Here is a 20,638-nt window from a genome sequence, read left to right on the forward strand (position 1 = left end):
AAATATATATCTATTTGTATCACAAATGTCGTATAAATATAAACGCTCTGAATACTTGTTAATGCTGTACACCTTAAATCAGTTCCTAAAAAATAAAGAAAAGGCACATTTCTTGTTCAAGTGTGCAAATGTCTGTAAAGGTGAAAGCGCCAATGAAATAGGAAAATGCTATATCTGCCATTTGTTTTTGGTTTATATCTCACTACACATTAAAGGGGTTCTCCGGCAATTAAGAAAATCACTGAAAATACTTAGATTAATTATAAACACACATTACTAAATAGCCTTCATTATTTATTATGGCTTGTTTTCTGTTGGGTTGTCCCATGAAAAATATTCTACAGTTTCCAAACCAACACCTGGATATGAATACTTTTGTAATTGCATGTAATAAAAAATTTAGCATAACCGAGTTATTCAATAAAATGCATCTGTATAGCGCCACCTGCCGTTTTTTTTTTTCTCATTTCTTTGACCTGCTCACCGAGATGGCCGCACATGCTCAGTTTCATCTTTCAACTGCCTCCTGAGGTGTGATAGGGAGAGCATGGACACGCCCCTTAGCTGCAGCAGAAAAGACACTCCCCTTGGGCTGCCAACTTAAAGGCGTTGTCTCATCATGGACAATGGGGGCATATTGTCCCACACCTATAGCGATAACATGGCCCGCAAGTAAAGGTGGGCGCACTGCGCATGCGCAGCACCCCTCCATTTATTTTCAACGGGGCTGGTGGAAAAAAATTAAAAATAAAACTCATCCACTTGCTTATGCTGCAGCAGTCCCTTAATTGAGCAGGACCTGCAATGTGACAGATGTTGTCACTGCGCAATCCGTGGTTATGACGTAACGCATTGCATATCCCAGGTCCTGCTCAATGAAGAGAGAAGAGACTGCTGCAGCACGAGCAAGTGGGTGAGGGGTCTTTTTTTGTTAAAGTGTACTCATTCTTAATGGCTGCTAGAAGGGTGTGCTCCTGTTTAAGTGGCCATTAAAAACGGTCCCATTAAAGTCGATGGGGCCTGCCTGGCTGTCAAAAACAGGACATGTCCCATTTTTGGAACGGATGGGATTCACTGGTCACTAAAAGACCTTCACTGGTGCCAAAAAAGCTGTGTAACGTCTAGTACTTAAACAGCTGTGTGCATGAGGCCTAACAGAGCAATGAATAAGGAGATCACTGGATCCATGCGAGGTACAGGGCTGGTTATAGCTTTGTTAGGCTCCATTCTCAAGTCCGTAATAATGGGTCCACATCAGTCCCGCAAATTGCATAACTGGTACGGACCCATTCATTCTCTATGGGGCAGGAATGGATGCGGACAGCACACCGTGCGCTGACCGTATCCGCATTTCCGGAGCGCACCGCCGATCTTCCGGTCCGCGGCTCCGGAAAAAATTAAATCTAGAACAGGTCCTATTTTTGTCCGCAATTGCGGACAATAGGCAGTTCTACGGGGGTGTCGGCCGGGTGTATTGCGGATCCGCAATGCACTACGGACGGGTGAATAGAGCCCTAGAATGATCTGGTCATGTCCTATACGGATGTCTGATTTTCATCATTTGTCATAGGAAACCACTTTAAAGTGGCAAACAGTGGCAATAAAAGCCACTACCCTATTAACACAAAAAAAAAAAAAAACACATCCTAATCACTCAGGACAGATTACTCTCTGCTGTTATGAAGTACAATCCTACATACTGCTGATCAGATCTTCAGCTATGTGTGCAGGAACAGAGTGAAGTGAAGCACACAAGTGCTACATCCCCCACCTGTCCGTCTCCTCTGTACTTTCACTTTGCTCCGCTCCTACACACAAAGCTGAATTGAAGGATCAGAATCCATGAAGACAGCAAGAGGCGGCTGAGAAAGCTCATTAGCTCAGTGCTCTGAAGTAATCTTTCCTGCTGTGTGATTGGGAAGGGTTATGTGCGTGCACCAATAGGGCAACGGCCATTTTATTTCTTGTGCAATAGAGCCATTATAAATAAGGAAAACTATTAGGAATGTGCTTATAATATATAAGTATTTCCAGTAATTTCATTAACTCCTGGAGAACCCCTTCAAGGAGATTAAGCAGATGGAGCTGTACAGTTCAGTCCACAAAATCACAGATTTCTGTTACTTTCTGATTGAAATCTTCTGGCTGATCAGCAAAGACATAATGGCCAGCACCACGGATTGCCTACAGAACAAAAAAATAAAATAATTAACCAGAGCAAATGTAAAAATCTCTAAATAAGGGCTCATTCACACAACCGTATACATTTTTTGCAGGCCGCAAACTGTGGATCTGGAAAACACGGATATAGGCTGTGTGGTCCGCATTTTGCGACTTGGAACATCCTTCATGATAGAAATGCCCATTCTGGTCGGCAAATACAGAGAATAGGACAGGTGCTCTTTTTTGCTGGGCCATGGAACGGACACACAAATAGCACACTGTGCTGTCTGCATCTTTTGCAGCCCCATTGAAATGAATGGGACCGCATCCGATCCGCAGAACGGATGTTGACAAGAAACTACAGTTGTGTGAATGGGCCCCAAGAGTGAAATACTATACGTGTAGCACCATGCATTTGTCATTAAAGTCAGATAACATGTAGATATTGATTTAGATGGTGATCAGTAAAAAAAAAAAAAAAAAAAAAAAAAAAAAAAACACACACACACACAACACCTGAACACAACTACACTACCTGGCTAAATCCGGCCACTGAGTTGTCTGTTCATGTTAAGCCCTCAGCATTTTAAAAGCTACAGATCTGATCCCGGCGCCCTCATCCTTCCGGCATTCTGCAGCAGCTCCATCCACTGTAGGGGACAGTTGATTACTGCAGCGCAGCCCCTATTCACTCAACGGAGCCGATTACTGCAGCGCTGCTTCCATTCACTTGAATTAGACCAGAAACACAGTGGCTGGAGCCGTGTAGTTCCATTGCTGGAGATACTGCAGACCTGCGATCGGTGGGAACCCCTTTAAAGGTAACGGACACCTGCATGATAGTTTGATTCCATTTTACTTATTTTAGGCTAAACATTTTTTTTCTTTTTCGATTGGTCCATTATAAAAAAATGGCTGGACACTTATTTTTTTTGATACAAGGTCTGTTTTGCAATCTCAAAAACTGAACATTTATAATTAGACTAAAAATGATTTTTTTGCCTAAAATGTGTAAGATGCCATCAAATATTTGCCCAGGAAGTGTTCATAGCCTTTAAACTTTATATAATTAATTAGCATGTATTATCAAAATCTATGTCAGTAGGTCCTTAGTACTGCAGCCGTTTGCTGAAATCCACAAAATGAAACATACAGAACGATTACTACTTTAAAGTCATTATTTTTGTCCCCACAACGATACATTAACTGCAGCTCCCAAAGCACTTACAATTGTTTTCACATAGGAGTTTGGCCGCAGAGACTGAATGGTGCTTCCAGAATTGCCATCGATGCACGAACGCGCTCCATATATGACCGTGATTGGAATGCCTGGGTGCATCTTGTCTATGCGCTGCAGCATTGGCCTTCTAGCCCAGCCATATGGAACGGTCATGTTTCTGAAAGCCGTCTCGCCACTGCAACCAAGAAATCAAGGTTAATACTTTTGTAGGTAAAATTTTTTGTTTAGAATGCAAAAGCACACCTTTGTAAAAAATACATTTATAAGCCAAATACACTTCTGTACAAGACTCTATCCCCAGCAGGAGTACCAATGCAGGTTGTATTCTGGTTAGACACGTTTGTTTAAATCACCGGGATTTGTCAAGTAACCATGAATTGCTGGGGACAGATCAGGCAGCCTAGTCCCTGCCAATTATGTCATTTGTAAAGCAACAAAATGACATGAGACGGAGAAGACTGGTCATCGATTACATCTTACAGCTAACCACTTACCTTGGAGACTGTGCATTGCAGTGATATATATATTCCGTCACAGTGTCATCCTCGAACATAGACGCATACTTTTTCTTGAAATCTGGTCTCAGCTTTTGAACAAGACTAAGGCCTGTTGGAAATAAAAATACACATTCTATTTAGAAGATTATTAATGTTAGATAACAGGATTCCCTACAACAGTGAGGGCGAACCTTTTAGAGACCAAGTGCCTAAACCACAACCCACTTATTTGTCGCAAAGTGCCAACATGGCAATTTACCCTGAATACCAATATAGTATGTCTTCCATGTACCTTACTCCAATATAGCTAAATGAGGTCTACATTCAATGTGCTGCCTGTGCTGTTAGTGCGTCCTGCGCTGATTAATGGCAGGAAAAGTCTACGGCATATTGGCATGCCATAGAGCAGGCATCCTCAAACTGCGTCCCTCCAGCTGTTGTAAAACTACAACTCCCACAATGCCCTGCTGTAGGCTGTTCGAGCATGCTGGGAGTTGTAGTTTTGCAACAGCTGGAGGGCCGCAGTTTGAGGATGCCTGCCATAGACAATCCAGGGTGCCCACAGAAAGGGCTCAGAGTGCTGCTTATGGCACCCGTTCTATAGGTTTGCATCCACTGCCCTACAATGAGAGAGCTTGCCATAAAGTAAAAGCCAGGGGATATGTTAGCGGTGTTTTTTGAATTCGCATATGGTTTGGCTGAAGAAAAAAAAAAAAAAAGCCACAAGAAAATATGCACTGTAACTACACAGTACACGTAAATGTAACTACACTGCAGGGACCACAAAAAAAAAAAAAAAAAAAAAAAAAAAAAAAAAAAAACACACACCACACACACACTCTTCCTCCCTTCATTCCACTGTTCCAATTTGGTCTCATTTCTAGGAGATCGGCCATGTTCCCCGTTTCCGTCCTCTATAGGGCTATAATACAAGCAGCCTCCCTGCCCACAGCTGGACAGAAAATTAATCTCCTCTTAGGCTAGGTCTACACGACGACATTTGTCGCGCAACATTTTGTTGCACTAATGTCGCGCAACAATTTTTATAATGTCAGTCTATGGTGTCGCACTGCAACATGCGACTGCAACGCGACAGTTGCAGAAAATCCATTCGAGATGGATTTTTCTGCGACTGTCGCGTTGCAGTCGCAGCATGTCGCAAGTTGCAGTGCGACACCATAGACTGACATAAAAATTGTCGCGCGAGATTAGTGCAACAAAATGTTGCGCCCTGTCGCGCAACTTTTTGTCGCGCAACAAATGTCGTCGTGTAGACCTAGCCTTAAGCCCAGAAAGGATCTCCTGGGTTCTCTGCAGGATTTCTACAAACCTTTGTCGGTCTACAGCACTGTATGCATGACAATGGGGGAAGTCATTACTGGTTACGTTTTAGCAATCATTTCTAGGATGTTCCTTTAAGGTGGCCATACATACTTAAAGGGAACCTTTCCCCTGCAAAACGCATATTAAAACGACCACAGTACCTTACAGTATCCCCCAGTGTGTTGCTAATCATGTTTTCCTTTCTTCATACATGTTTTAATGTCGGTTGGCGCTGTCTGAGTCAGGCTTGAAGTCAAGGGGGCAGCGGCCTCCTTGCTTCAAGTAAAGCTAAGCCTGCCCCTTACCCCTCCCTCCTCTCTACAATTAGATGGACATGCTGCCGTGATGCCAGATTTGCGCTCTTCTAGCGCATGCGCTGTACGCTGCCTGTTACAGCATGACTGGTGCATCCGCAGTCAGGAAAATGCAGGAGGGTGAGTGAGGATCGCGCTGTAACAGGCAGCGTACAGTGCATGCGCTAGAAGAGCGCAATCCTGGTATCACGGCAGCATATCCATCTAGTTGTAGAGAGGAGGGGTAAGGGGCAGGCTTCGCTTTACTTGAAGCAAGGAGGCCGCTGCCCCCTTGACTTCAAGCCTGACTCGGAGACTGCGCCAACCAACATTAAAACAGCATTTTTAAACAAGTCTGAAGAAACACAAAGAAAGAAAAACATGATTAGCAACACATTGGGGGATACTGTAAGGTACTGTGGTCGGTTTATTATGCGTTTTGCAGGTGACAAGTTCCCTTTAAATTGGTTCCTCACACTTCAGATATTTGATTTCACTACAGGTATTGCTATGTTTTAGGAGGTGCTTCTAAACCTTTGCTTTAAAAAGGGACACTGACAGGCCCTATAAACATATTTCAATATTCCTATGCAGTCATAGATCTATTAAAGTGTATTCCAAAGATATAAGAGTACCCCCTGTCCGCATTTTAAACCATGTAAAAACAACTTTATATTCATCTGTCAATCACATTCCTTTGTGCCCAAGGGGCGGTTTTTCTCCTACCTTCATGCCCAGCCACGCCCCAACTGTCTTTTCCTTCCGCCACCCAGCTCATTATTATTCACTGCGCTGGGCGGCTCTTACATTCCCCGATCTGTGTCAGATCAGAATTTCTGATGACATCAGCGCTCGAAGCGCTGGATACGAGTGCCTTGGAGGAGAGATCCGGCGCAGGCGCAGCAGGAGACACAGAGCAGCCGCATAGAAGAAAACGGGACGCAGGCGCATTAACTTTTAGGCTTGGGAGGGTGCCGGATACAGGTATCCAGCACATGCGTAGATGGTCCGATGCCCATAAGTCTATCGGGCATGCGCGGGATCTGACAGGATCGGGGAATATAAGAGTCGCCCAGCGCAGTGAATAATGAGCTGGGCGGCGGTAGGAAAAGACAGTTGGGGCGTGGCTGAGCATGAAGGTAGGAGAAAAACCGCCCCTTGGGCACGAAGAAAGGCGATTGACAGATTAATATAAAGTTGTTTTTACATGGTTTAAAATGTGGACAGGGGTACTCTTATATCATTGGAATACACTTTAATAGACCTATGACTGCATAGGAATATTGAAATATGTTTATAGGGCCTGTCAGTGTCCCTTTAAAATAAATATATATTATATATATATATATAATTTATTGAGTAGGCCAAAACGTTGCTGGGAATAAAGTTTTGTGGTCTTCACCCTGTCACCGAAAGCTGGAAGTGCTGCCTTTTTTTGTACCCTGCAAAAGTGCAGCACGCGTCTCTCTATCCTGATGAATTTAATATAGCCAAGTGGTTTTATTGTGATTTTAAAATGCACTTTTTTTTATAATATGAGATTGTTCTTGTATACTTTGATTGGAAGCTGCACTTTATTGGCACAAGCACTTTATATACAAAGACGTATGAGAATATATATCAAGAGCACAATACAAGAAGATCCGTTGAAAGATTGGAATGGAGCAAATTTTTTTACTTTGATTTTGTATCAGCTGTCACTAATTGTAATCACTTGATTAATTGATTTTGTACACATGTATTGAAAAGTTGGATATGTATTAAAATAGTTTCCCCATTTCCCTGGATCTCTTCTGGCCCTTTGTTTACCTGCAACAGTCTTTGCACCCTCCCCCAGCACTGCAAAGGGAGTGAATACAAGTGCTGCCCTGAGTGACATGTCTGCCTGCTGGGAGACTCAGCAGCATGTTGTATGTGTAGGACTACAAGTCCCAGCTGTACAATGACACTGCCGATACACACAGGATTTCTCCCCCCCTTCCCCCACATGTTTTTGTGCAATGCTCTGCAGAACTACTCTAGTCTGTCAGCTCCTGTGCCCAGCATTTGTCTCCTCACTGCCGGCAGCTACTCAGTAAAGCCTTCAGCCCCGAGTCTGTGCTGCTAAAGGGGTTGAAGTTTTTCCTGAAGAATCCAGGGAAAGAGCAGACGGCAGTGCAGGGGGTGTGGCCAGCACAGTGACATCTCGTGTACAGACACACATCTGCTCTCTCAGGCTTGCGCACGAAACATCAGAGCAGGGAGAGAAGCTGACATCACAGGTCATGTAACCCTCAGTGTAATCTGAGAGATTCAGCAAGTGCATGGTATAATACATATCTATATCTCCATCTCCATCTCTGACAACCCCTTTATGGTCCTTTTTATGTGGACAGATAATTAGGCCAATTATCAGGAATGAGTTTGTAGAAGAGCTAGTTCCCAATAACGGGCCTGTGTAAAAGGCACCGGTGATCACCTTAGCAAAGGTCTTTCGACTGCCATCAAAACTCTTTGGGCCAGATTTATCATTAGCTCAAGTCAAAATAATGGAGTGAAAAAGTCGCAAATTTTTGTGCAATCGCTCAAACTGCGCAAAAATTTGCGACTTCTTTCTGCTCTGCACTATGCTCGCCAGTTTTCTGAAAGTGGGAGTGTTTTCTTATGTAAATGAATCTCTAGACAGATTTACTATTGCGACTATTTAAAAAAAAAGTCGCAAAAAAAAAAAAAAAAAAAAAAGTGCACTTTCACTCCAGTAAGGACCATGCTCATCTTATGCAACTTTTGTAAAGCTGCTTACTGACGGATAAACTGCTACCGCCAAACCAAATTTATTTCAGTCTTAAAGGGCCGATCATAAATCTGACTTGGCTAAAACTGACTTTAGCGATATGTGAAAGTGGAGTGACCTGTCAGAGTAATGATAAATCTGGCCCATTGTTTCTGTGCAACACAGTCCTCTGTACCCAGAGATTTAAGGTGCATTTAGATGCACTAATAGTCGTCCAGATTATCACAAACTGTTGCTCCTGATCATCTGGCCATTTAAACGAGCCGCCGATCACCCTATGAAGAGTGAAAGGTTTGTTCACTGGATGATCCTGTCACTCGTTCAGGCACCACCGATCATGGCTTCTGGGCAGCTGATTGTGTGGTCTAAAATGGTGATCTGCTGCTCAGAAGCCATGATTCTGTACGGGGACAAAGGATTGCTATAGAGATCCTTCGTCCTCATACTGTGAAGGAGATTGCTGCATGTAAATGCACGGTCTCCTTCGAGCACTTCCTTCCCAACAATCAGCCGCTCAGTCAGTCCGTCTAAATCCATCTTTACTGTCCAAGAGTTGCAGTTGCTTGTCCCCATACAGTGGAGGTGATTGCATGTAAATGCAGCCCATTATCTCTGCTGACGATCAGGCAGTTTAGTTAGTTATTGGGAACACTTGGTTCGTTCCCAATAATTGCCTGAAACATCAGTCCCTGTGAAAAGACTGAGACCAGATGGAAGCACTTTATTTTGGTGTAAAGAAACACACCATGTAGAAATTGTGAAATACCAGAGTGACTAAGGGTGCCAAGGGCAAGACAGCAGTGAACTCGTTTGTTGGGAGAGGACATTGTGATGAGTGTAATTAGGTCAAAGTCTTTTCATAAAATAGTGATCACCTTGTGGACAAATCTTGCTCAGAAGTCAGGTTACATTATTCCCAGCGCTGAACCTTGTCAAACACAACAATGATTTCCTTAGAAGGGTGGACTGCAGACCTGCTCCAGCCAAGAATTTCTTGAAAATTACCAGTATATTTCAGCACCGCCTGGTCATTTAACCATAAACTATGCAGTCAGGTGAATGGGATACACAGAGGGTAACTGGAATTCCCTTTATCCACAAATAGGTAACAGAAGCACAAAAACATCCAGCACGTTCTAGAGATAGCAACCATGTTCCAGTAACGAGATCGCCCGCAATAGGTTTCATTAGACAATAAATGGATATTTCCACTCTTTACACAGGCAAGAAGCCACCCATAGAGAAAAGTTCACTACCAATCCTACCCTTTGAGGAATGTCAATATGTAAAGCTTTCTGGGGTGGTAAGGGATTATAAGCAATTCCATCCATAGGTATGATTAAAATTTCTAACATACTGTCAGGGATCTCTCTCTCAGGGGGTCGTACTCAGACACCAAGTAAAAGCGAAAAGAAATACTTGCCAGTCTAGGCACTAACTGAACAAATATGGTGTCTCTCTGACTCCCCTATACATCACATTTCACACACACTGTTTCAGGTGCAGCTTTCTCAGCCTAAGGCTACATGCACACGACTTTTTTTTTTTTTTCTGGACCGCAAAAGGAACGGACACGGAAACTATTAACGTTCGTGTGCATGTAGACCAATAGTCCAGCAGCCTCCAGGCCATCTCCCAGACTTGTGACCCCTCAGCCTAGCCCAGCTGAGACCACACTCCGAGCCTCTGCTCCAGGATCACACACACTTCCACCAGACTGACATACTGGGAGGTGCTTTATGCCTGCCTGATTACAGCAGGCCTCACCTGTGACCACCTCAGGTCAAAAGGATTACTTGTGCAGGAAGGGTGTCGATTGGCAGATCCCACTGCCAATCCAATTAAAATAGAGCCCAGAATTAATAAACAAACTATGCTTTGCTGAGACCACTGCCACTCTGCATTTTAGTAGTCTCACCCATCTGAGGTACCCGAGTGGAAGATACACACCTTCCAGCACTGTTCACATTACCACAATAAATCATACATCCCCTGACTGAACTACACTGTAGGTGAATGAGAGTTAAACTGCTATACCCACATTTAATCCTAAAGTCAATGAGAAGTCTATTAAGCTACAGAGAACTTGCTCACCCAGTGGTCCAGCCAAGCGGAGTCCTGCCAATGGGTTAAACGGACTTAATAAGGCACCAACTGCTTTAATCCAGACAGGAATTGGCCTTTCTTCATCCATATTGTCAGGTCTATCTGGGAAACCCCATGGCTCTACCAAAATTAGACTTTTTACCCTAAAGTAAAAAAATAAAAAATAAATAAAGTCAAACTAATAGACACCAAAAACACATCCTATACAAATTTTAACTGTTCCAAGATTTTCTCTTCAAAATTAAAAAAAGCTCTAGGATTTGCTTCCATTTAGAAGAGTTTTCCAGGATTCACACAGGACATCAATATCTGACAAACTTGTGAGGGGGTCCGACTCCTGGCGACCCTGCCAATCAGCCGTTTAGTGGATGTGACATCCTAGAGCACCATGGCCCAGAAGGTCCTGTTCACCTGTCAACTGGCCTAGTTGCTACTCAACTGAACAGGTCCAAGTTGCAATAACTAGCACAGCCACTATATGATATACAGCTCTTTGCTAGACAGCTGATCAGCAGGGGTGCCGTGTGTCGGCCCTCCACCAATCAGATATTGATTACCAACTGTGGCACTACAGCTGTTGTGAAACTACAACTCTCAGCATGCATACTTGCTCCGCTCTTCTCAGAAATAAAAAGGAGTACGCTGGGAACTGTAGTTTCACAACAGCTGAAGTGCTGCAAGTTGCCCACCCTGGCCTATACTAAAACCCCTTAAAACTACAAGCCTTTCCATTCTAGTTTCTCTGTACAAGATCCATTTCTGGCTTTGGCTAAAGAGGGAAAAGAGCTAAGGCTACTTTCACACTAGCGTTCGGGCGGATCCGTTCTGAACGGATCCGCTCATAATAATGCAGACGGAGGCTCCGTTCAGAACGGATCCGTCTGCATTAAAATGGCAAAAAAAAAGCTAAGTGTGAAAATAGCCTCGGACGGATCCGTCCAGACTTTCAAATGTAAAGTCAATGGGGGACGGATCCGCTTGAAGATTGAGCCACATTGTGGCATCTTCAAACGGATCCGTCCCCATTGACTTACATTGTAAGTCTGGACGGATCCGCACGGCCAGGCGGACACCCGAACGCTGCAAGCAGCGTTCAGCTGTCCGCCTGTCCGTGCGGAGGCGAGCGGAGCGGAGGCTGAACGCCGCCAGACTGATGCAGTCTGAGCGGATCCGCTCCATTCAGACTGCATCAGGGCTGGACGGCTGCGTTCGGGTCCGCTCGTGAGCCCCTTCAAACGGAGCTCACGAGCGGACCGACGAACGCTAGTGTGAAAGTAGCCTAAAAAAAAAACAATTTTGTTTAGGTGACAAGTCTAATGACTTAATGATTGTAGACTACCGCATCCTCAAATTGTGTAGGGTGGGTGGAATTCCATCAGAGACTCCCCTATTGACTATACAAATCCCTAGTTTTAGACAGCAGCTCAATTATAACCTGTAAAACATCTCTCAGGACAAATACCACTAAAACTTACCTTGTGGGGTATTTCATAGCATAAACTGAGGCTAAAAATGCTCCTAAATTATGTCCCAGTAAAATCATATGATCCAGACCCAAGGCCGTTCTCCACTCTTCTATGGACTGCACAAACTGCATTTCAGCCTTCTCCGCATCATCCTCAAAGTGTGGCCTACTGCTGCGTCCAAACCCCAGGATATCAAAGGCATACACAGTTCTAGGTTGACAAAGGGTTTCAAAGTTGAGAGCCCACAGTCCGACGCCTCCTCCAAAGCCATGCAACAAAACTAATGGGACCTTTGCTGACAGCGGCTGCACAAATGACAGGGTCCAGATCTTGTTTCCACCAGATATTAGGACATGGTCTTTGGAGTAGGAGCTTGTAATACCTACAAATAGAAGAAACAAACACATGAAGACAGCAGCCAGTTATCACAATTCTAGATTTACCCAGCACAAGGCAAAAGGAAAAAGCTTCAAAAGGTCTTTCAACTGGCAGCAACAAATGAAGATACCACACAGCCACCAGATTCCTCTGCAGGTCTGTTTGTAGACTTTAATTCAAGAAAGAAAAAATAAATAAAATATATAATAAAATAAAATTCGGCAGGTTTCCCATCAAATTTTGGGCTGTGTATTAGGCCTCATGCACACGACTGCTGTTGTGGTCCGCATCCGAGCTGGGTGCGGACCCATTCACTTCACTCCGTGTGCTGTCCGCATCCGTTTCCCCTTTCCGTGGCCTTGCAAAAAAAATAAAATTATAATATAATATTATTCCTATTCTTGTCTGTTTTCCGGACAAGAATAGGCATTTCTACAATAGGCCGCCCGTTCCGTAAATTGCGGAAGGCGCACAGGCGGCTTTCTTTTTTTACGTAACGCTTGTGTGCATGAGGCCTTACTAATAACTTTTTGTGGGAGGTGAAACAACTAAAAAACTGAGTGTGCCATTTTTACTTATGTTTTGTTATGTGGGATAAATATTTTTATACTTAATAGTATTGTGTTTCACACAGCAACACACTTTTTTTTAATTGTTTATGTAGTTTGTATTTATATTTTGGCAAAATGGGGGCGATTTGAACTTTTTTTTTATTTTTCTACAGGGGCAGGGAGATCGTACTGGGATCTGGATGAACTTCTGTTAAATTCTCTTTAAACTTGACACTGGGAGGCTTTGATGTGTGTAACTGCCTCAAGTGAATCAACCAACTCGATTTGGTACAGTAACGCATACAGATTTAGGAATAAAAATACAACAGATCAAGCATAATATTTAGCCACAGTTCACACAAGAGCATTAGTAAGTGCAACTAAACAGCTCAGCTAAAAGCCGTATATAAATCATGACTCCACAGAAGTAGAGGGGGGGCCCCATTTGTCTGATGTCTTAGGGAGAGTTCACATCGCTGTTTATTTTTAAATTCGCCTGACCGAAAAAAATACCAGATCTTAGATGGAAGTGACTCAAACGGAATTATTATTATTATTATTCAGAAGAACGGAAAGATAAACAGTGATGTTTATTCTTTTGTTAGGTTTGCACTTGTGGCTTCTACCTGTACACAGGTGTGGGGGCAATATGAAATGTTGGAAGAAACATTTGTGATACTTTGCAGCTCCCATGGGGTTGTCTGAAGGCCTAAATGTAATAAAGTGGAGGCTACACATTCAGTTTCCGGATTTAATGGCCACACTCATTGAGCAGGCAGAGCCAGCGAGGTCTACTCACAATCCCCCTCGTGGAGGTCCAGCCAACTGATCGTTTTATTTTTTACCAGTTACCCAGAAAGCATATAGTGGAGTACAGCTATAGGTGTTAGATTTAGGAGCATTACATGTACACCATTAAATGACAATTCTTAAAGGGGCCGTTCACGTTTCCCCATCTCTTTCAGAGAAGTGGACGGGCTATGCATGTAAATGTATGGATGCACAGGTTCAGAAGGACTCTGAGCTCCAGCTATTAACTCCGAATACCCTACAAATCAATTACGTGGTCTTCTAAACCAAAATACCTTTAGAAATAATAGAACCCATATAAAACTAAGGACATCTGAAAGATTATTTTCTACATAAATTCTCCACAAAGAACTGCTGCGGCTTTCAGGCTCTACTCAGCTTTAAGGAAGCAGTTCAATTTTGATATAGAAAAAGCTGAATAATTAAAACCTACAGGACAGCATTTTCTCTTCAGCCTCCTTTAGATGGTCCACAGATGTGGGGCACCAGGCGGGTAGCCAGTTGGAAAACCATCCCGATCTATAACAAAGATAACACACAGAAGGTTATATTTAATTAATCTGTTTTGCAGTAAAGTTCAAAAACTGGTAAATGGTAAACAAAAACAAACAAACAGGTAATGCCCTCATAGGGCAGCATAAGGTAGTGTAGTATTTGTTATAGGTGCCAGACATGGCCCCCCCATTGTGCTTCTGATCCGTACCTCATCTTCCAGATTGTGGACCTGTTCAAGTGAATGGGTCTTAATCTGTGATACGCTGTGCACACAGTCAATGTCCGTATATTGTGGGCTTGTAGTTTGCAAGCTGCAATACGGTCAAGGCCCTTCTACGGTGAAGTGCATGAGACCTTAAAGAGAACCTTTTACTGGTCCTGACATTACAATATTAGTACCTGGCAGTGTAGGCCATGATCAGTAAAGGTCAGTGAGTCGTCGTCCCCCCCCTTCCAGATCAGCTACTCTGTTCCCCCATTCTCTTTTGCCACCCAGCAGGATAATCAATAGCATCGGTACAGGGAGGAGGAGACAGCCCCAAAAGCTGAACTCACACTTAAAAGGGAACTTATCAATTTCATGATGTCATCACTGTTGAAATTGGTTAAAAAAAAAAAAAACTAAATTAGTGACAACACACTGCTTGCAGCGATTCGTCACTCATGAGCTACCAAGAACCAGCATAATATTGCAGCCCAGGAAAAGGGTCACGGTTATTCAAGAGCTCCTGCTCACCTGCCGATGATTTGCAGTTCTTTCCTAGGGAGAAAAGTAAGGAGAAGACTGTCAATCAACAGGCGGAAGACATGACCAGAGATAACCATGTAAGGCTAGGTCTACACGACGACATTTGTCGCGCGACATTTTGTTGCACTAATGTCGCGCGACAATTTTTATAATGGCAGTCTATGGTGTCGCACTGCAACATGCGACATGCTGCGACTGCGACGCGACAGTCGCAGAAAATCCATTCAAGATGGATTTTTCTGCGACTGTCGCGTCGCAGTCGCAACATGTCGCATGTTGCAGTGCGACACCATAGACTGCCATTATAAAAATTGTCGCGCGACATTAGTGCAACAAAATGTCGCGCGACAACTGTTGCGCCCTATCTGTCGCGCGACTTTTTGTCGCGCGACAAATGTCGTCGTGTAGACCTAGCCTTAGGCTACTTTCACACTGGCGTTTCTGGGTCCACTTGTGAGATCCGTTCAGAGCTCTCACAAGTGGCCCAAAACTGATCAGTTCAGCCCCAATGCATTCTGAATGAATAAGGATCCGTTCAGAATGCATCAGTTTGACTCAGTTTGGTGTCAGTTCTGCTTTTAGAGGCGGACACAAAAAAAAAAAAAAAAAAAAAAAAAAAAAAACACACCTTGCAGCGTTGATGTCTGCCTGACTATGCAGAGCCAACCAAACAGATCCGTCCTGACTTACAGTGCAAGTCAATGGGGACGAAACCGTTTTCACTGACACAATATGGTGCAATTGAAAACGGATCCGTCGCCCATTGACTTTCAATGCAAGTCAAGACAGATCCGTTTTGAATAAGCTTTTTTTTTTTTTTTTTTTTTTTTTTTAATATAAATAATGCAAATGGATCCGTTATGAAGGATACAAGCGTTTGCATTATCGGTGCGGATCTGTCTGTTCAGATACAAGATGGATCCGTACTGAACGCAGGTGTGAAAGTAGCCTAAGCAGTTACTTTTTCTAGGCCATTGTTGCAATGATTATGATGCAGGTTCTCAAGGAGGGTAGCATAAAGTTGGCGACAGGTTGCCTTTAAGGAGTTAGTTTTTCACTGTAGCAACATACAAGTGTACTTTTAACTACGTGTACATCAGAAAGTGCGAAGTACAGACCACAAAGGCGTACTACTTTAAGTATTTAGCAATTTAGATATTCTGATTACTGCATGAAACAAAAGCCAATTTAAAGATTAAAGGGGTATTCCAGAGGTTTAACATCCCTAGGACAGGCTATTATTAGACTGGTGGGATGTAGGGTGTCAGACCCCTCCCAATGAGCCGTTTCAGACTAGATCCTCAACCCACTGTAAATGGACAGCACTGGTAACTGCAGTACTGCTCCCATTAAAGTGAATGGGAGCAATGCTGCAGTTAGCAGCTCCATCCAATGCAGGGCTGAGAAGCTGTGGTGCAGGAGCTACTCTAAAATGGCTGACCAGCTGTAATGCCCCATAACAATACTTTCAATAAATGGACTGGATGAGCGCAACTTATCTACATTTTAGAGAAAGTTAAATCACAAAATACATACACAAGAACTACATAATATATACAGTGGACCCTCTGAGACAACTACTCAAAATTGTGGTCCTCTAGGGGCTGGTCTCCTTAAAGGGAACCTGTCACCAGGATTTTGGGTATAGAACTGAGGACATGGGTTGCTAGATGGCCACTAGCACATCCACAATATCCAGTCCCCATAGCTCTGTGTGCTTTTATGGTGTTTAAAAACGGATTTGATACATATGCAAATTAACCTGAGATGAGTCGGAGCTTGAAAATATGACTATGTTAAATTTGCATATGTATCAAATCGTTTTTTTTACACAATAAAAGCACACAGAGCTATGGGGACTGGGTATTCAGGAGGTGCTAGTGGCCATCTAGCAACCCATGTCCTCAGCTCTATACCCAAAATCCTGGTGACAGGTTCCCTTTAAGCAGTACACACAATTGAGCTACAATCATGCGTTTTTAGAACCAATGTCTATACGGCTATTTGCGTGGCTTTTTTCCCCCCCTTCATGTGACATGATGCTGGGAGCGTCAGGTCCTTCCAGTCCCTTGTAGTGGAGATTATACGTTAGCACGCTCAAGTGAATGAGGAGAGTCTTCTCCCAGCAAAATAGACGCCGCCATGTGGGGTATTTAAACTAGGGGAACACTATTGGGGTATTTTATAGGCATGTCTATACTGGGGCTACTAGGAAGGAATACTGCAGTGGTTGGGATGCTTAAATAAATAAAATGAATCCGTTTTAAAAGCGATCCAAAACAGCCATTAAAAAACAAAGCCTAAAGGGTGGAACTGAAAATCTGTTTAAATGGAGTCTGTCACGTCCATATGGCCATATACAGTGCTTGCATGGCTCTGTAGCACACCTATACAGGATTGTAACGGTACCTTTTTTCTTTAGACTTGCAAAGCAGGAAAAACGACCTTTAATTCATATGCAAATGAGCACCCGCAAGTGCCCAGTGGCGGCGTTCAGTGTATAGGTGCCCAGGCTGCTCTGCCTTCTTTTCACTTTACTCCTCCCCAGTCTCTGCCTTTGCCCGCCCTATTCCTGTGCGGCCGCGTCACTTCCGGTATAGACTTCTCGCAAGGTTTAGAGATCTGTCAGAACACCAGCCAAGATCCCACGCCTGTGCACTGCTTTGCCGGGCTGGAGCATGCGCACGGTGATGCCCATTGTGGGCACTGCATCGCTTCACCTAGTGCGCATGCCCTCGGCCGGACCTAGCAATTAAAGGACTTGGAGGGCGGGCAAAGACAGACTGGGGAGGAGTAAAGTGAAAAGAAGGCAGAGCAGCCTGGGCACCTACACACTGACGCCACCCCTGGGCACTTGCGAGTGCTCATTTGCATATGAATTAAACTTAGTTTTTCCTGCGTGTGCAAGTCTAAAGAAAATAACAAAGGTACAATTACAATCCTGTATAGGTGTGCTACAGAGCCATGTAAGCACTGTATATGGCCATATGGAGGTGACAGACTCCCTTTAATAAAAGGGTAGGGGCATCTCAAAGAGGTGGCCTTTTGGAGATGTGTCATTATAGGTAAAAACAATCAAATTAAAAAGGCCAGGTATACCTTCGAAGACAAGTTTTTTTGGGGCTAAAAATAATCGTTTCAGATGGTCTATTAAAAATATTGAGCCATTCTGTCAAAGGTTTAACTTCATGCTGGTTAAAACGATAGCTACAGACAAGTCAATGGTTTTATTCATATGCAAATGAGAATTTTAAAGCACCAAAAGGCAGGGCTGAAATCTTTGAGCACCACTTTATAACACCCCCAGTTCTCTGCACACTATCTTCACCTTGATTGACAGGGCTAGACAGCAGGCTGAGGGCCCATCAGCCTGGTTTATTAGGGTTGATCCTGGGATCCTAAATAAGCCGATTTACTTGGATTGCAGTATTCTTTCAAGCTTTGCAGCCATTTGTCTTTTAAAACGGAGGGGGGATTATCAGATCAGTTACCAGTATTTACGTCGGTCTACAATATCCCTTGTGCCGCTGGAGCATGCACCTAACTTGCGGCAAGGCACAGGCCTTGTTACTCTATATAAAGTGCATCCTCCAGACCAAAATCTACAGCAGCTGCAAGATGCTGTAGATTAGACTCCATTAATGCAAGAAAAAAAAGTTAGGCAAATTTATTTAGAGAAATGTGCTGGCACGGTGGACTCAACACCCCCTCCCAAGCATTGTCCCATTTGGCATGGGAGGTGTACATATGCTAGCTGTGACGATATTTTGTCACAGTGGCATTTAAAAAGTCAGGAACGCAGCCCGTCTGCCCCAATAGAAAACTTAGACCATCCTGGAAGCTTCTAACATAAGACCTCACACACATTAGGCCACATTCAGACGCTCATTTGTGTCCTTGGTAAGGTTTCAGCTACATCACTAGCTGTATACTGTTTCAGAGCACAGGGCTGTCACATAGAACCAGGTCTGAACAGACCTTACTTAGGACATTCAGCATCTACAAGATTCCTTCTAGTTATTTTTGGGAAACAAGCCATATACCGTATTTAAAAGAGGGCCAAGCAGTTCTCCTGAAATGTCTTAGTAAGGGCTCATGCACACAACCGTATGTATTTTGCTGTCCGCAAAAAAAATACGGATGACATCTGTGTGTATTCCATATTTCGCGGAACGAACAGCTGGCCTCCAATAGAACAGTACTATCCTTGTCCGCAATGCGGACAATAATGGGACTTTTTTTGTGAAACCGCAAAATAAAAAATGGCAACGAAAACGAAATAAGTTTGTGTGCATGAGCCCTAACTTGTAGGGATGAGCGAACCCAAACTTTACAGGTTCAGGTGGTGTGGGAATAACGGAATTCAAGACGGAAGCCTTTAAGAGGCATTAGTTTCGCATTCCATCATAGAAGTCTATGGGAATCATAACAGATCTGTCTGGTTTCCATTATGCAGGACGGAAACCAGACGGATCTATTATGCTTGGCCATAGACCTCTATGACGACGGATCAAAACAGAACGCCTCTTAAAGGCTTCCATTTTGCATTCAGTCAACGAATTCTGTTGTAACAGAATTCCGTAACAGAATTTCTACACCACCCGAACCTGTAAAGTTTGTGTTTGCTCCTCCTTAGTAAACTTGCATTCCCATTAAATAATTCTGGGCTCTGGAGCATTTTCTCATATAACCCGGCATTGTGCTGTCCGTTATTCCTCTTGAACATTTATGAATTGCCACTCTACACGGAAGCTTGTGCAACTTTATAAAGCCATTGTACTACATAGCTTATTAACCGGCAGCTGTATTGTGTAGAACGGTCCAGATCTACATTCACAACTATGCCGATTGTCACTGGAAACAATCAACAAGCTTGTTATGGCATACAGCACTGGACTCCTATATTGTATTTGGAGATTCAGGCCCCGATTTATCAAACCAGTCTTATCAATATTTTGGAGTAAAATGCGACTGCTTTCATGATAACACACATGTACTCAATAGATCTGGCAAAGGCCACTTATTTTTTGCTCCTGCCAAGTCAACTTCAGAAATCCAGAAGTTTGAGCGTTCCTATGGGGCACGTTTTTGGCCTTATGATTATAATAGCTGCACTTCACTCCTGACTTGCTGTGGTAGGGACAAAGGTGTGACAGTTTCCCTGTGCCACGTGCTGTGCTCTCTTTAGAAAAATTGTGCACAGGCCATTACCTTTACTCAACTACACAAATGTTAAGGCAATCTTCAGATTGCTACATGTTGATAAGTCAGGGTCTTAAAGGCTATGAACACCTTCGAGGCTAAAAAATAAAAAAAAATAAAAAAATTTCAATGGGTCTTTATTATAAATATTGAGCCATTCTGTCACAAAGCGTTAGCTTTTTCTAGCAGTGTGCATCCTTTCACTTTCAACTGGTCAACTAATAACCCATACTTCTAATCAACTAAAAGGTCATAAACACTTTAAGTCCCATTCTTATCAGTAGGATAAGGATTGAGCTTTGAGTGTTTTGAAGGTCTGAGAGCCGAGATAAGGAGCCAATCAGCTAGGCGTCTTTCTTAGGCCTCTTTCACACGGGCAAGAATTCCACGTGGCTGCAATGCGTGAGCTGAACGCATTGCACCCGCACTGTATCTGGACCCATTCACTTCAATGGGGCTGTGCAGATGAGCGGTGATTTTCATGCATCACTTGTGCCTTGTGTGAGGGGAAAAAATAAAATAAAAATTGCAGCAGGTTCTATATTCTGCGTTTTTTCACGCACCGCAGGCCCCATAAAAATTAATGGGTCTAC

The 20,638-nt window shown here is 43.4% G+C and overlaps 1 protein-coding gene across 4 annotated transcripts in view; it reads right to left on the bottom strand.

Annotated features, from left to right (window-relative positions):
• Positions 1 to 514: 514 nt before the first annotated feature.
• The window catches only part of ABHD5 (abhydrolase domain containing 5, lysophosphatidic acid acyltransferase), a 33,513-nt gene continuing 13,389 nt past the window's right edge, over positions 515 to 20,638 (bottom strand). For 2 of the 4 annotated variants that reach the window (XM_044293270.1, XM_044293268.1), the window contains exons 2-8: positions 14,832 to 14,855; positions 14,034 to 14,119; positions 11,871 to 12,243; positions 10,384 to 10,538; positions 3,898 to 4,009; positions 3,392 to 3,578; positions 515 to 2,184 (exon numbers count right to left, since the gene is read on the bottom strand). In XM_044293270.1, the coding sequence (XP_044149205.1) occupies positions 2,095 to 2,184; positions 3,392 to 3,578; positions 3,898 to 4,009; positions 10,384 to 10,538; positions 11,871 to 12,243; positions 14,034 to 14,119; positions 14,832 to 14,855 (1,027 nt within the window). In that variant the 3' untranslated portion in view covers positions 515 to 2,094. The remainder of the gene's footprint in view (positions 2,185 to 3,391; positions 3,579 to 3,897; positions 4,010 to 10,383; positions 10,539 to 11,870; positions 12,244 to 14,033; positions 14,120 to 14,831; positions 14,856 to 20,638) is intronic. The other 2 variants (XM_044293271.1, XM_044293269.1) reach the window with 1 other exon arrangement.

This window comes from Bufo gargarizans, chromosome 5, assembly GCF_014858855.1.
Source record: "Bufo gargarizans isolate SCDJY-AF-19 chromosome 5, ASM1485885v1, whole genome shotgun sequence".
NCBI lineage: Eukaryota > Metazoa > Chordata > Amphibia > Anura > Bufonidae > Bufo > Bufo gargarizans.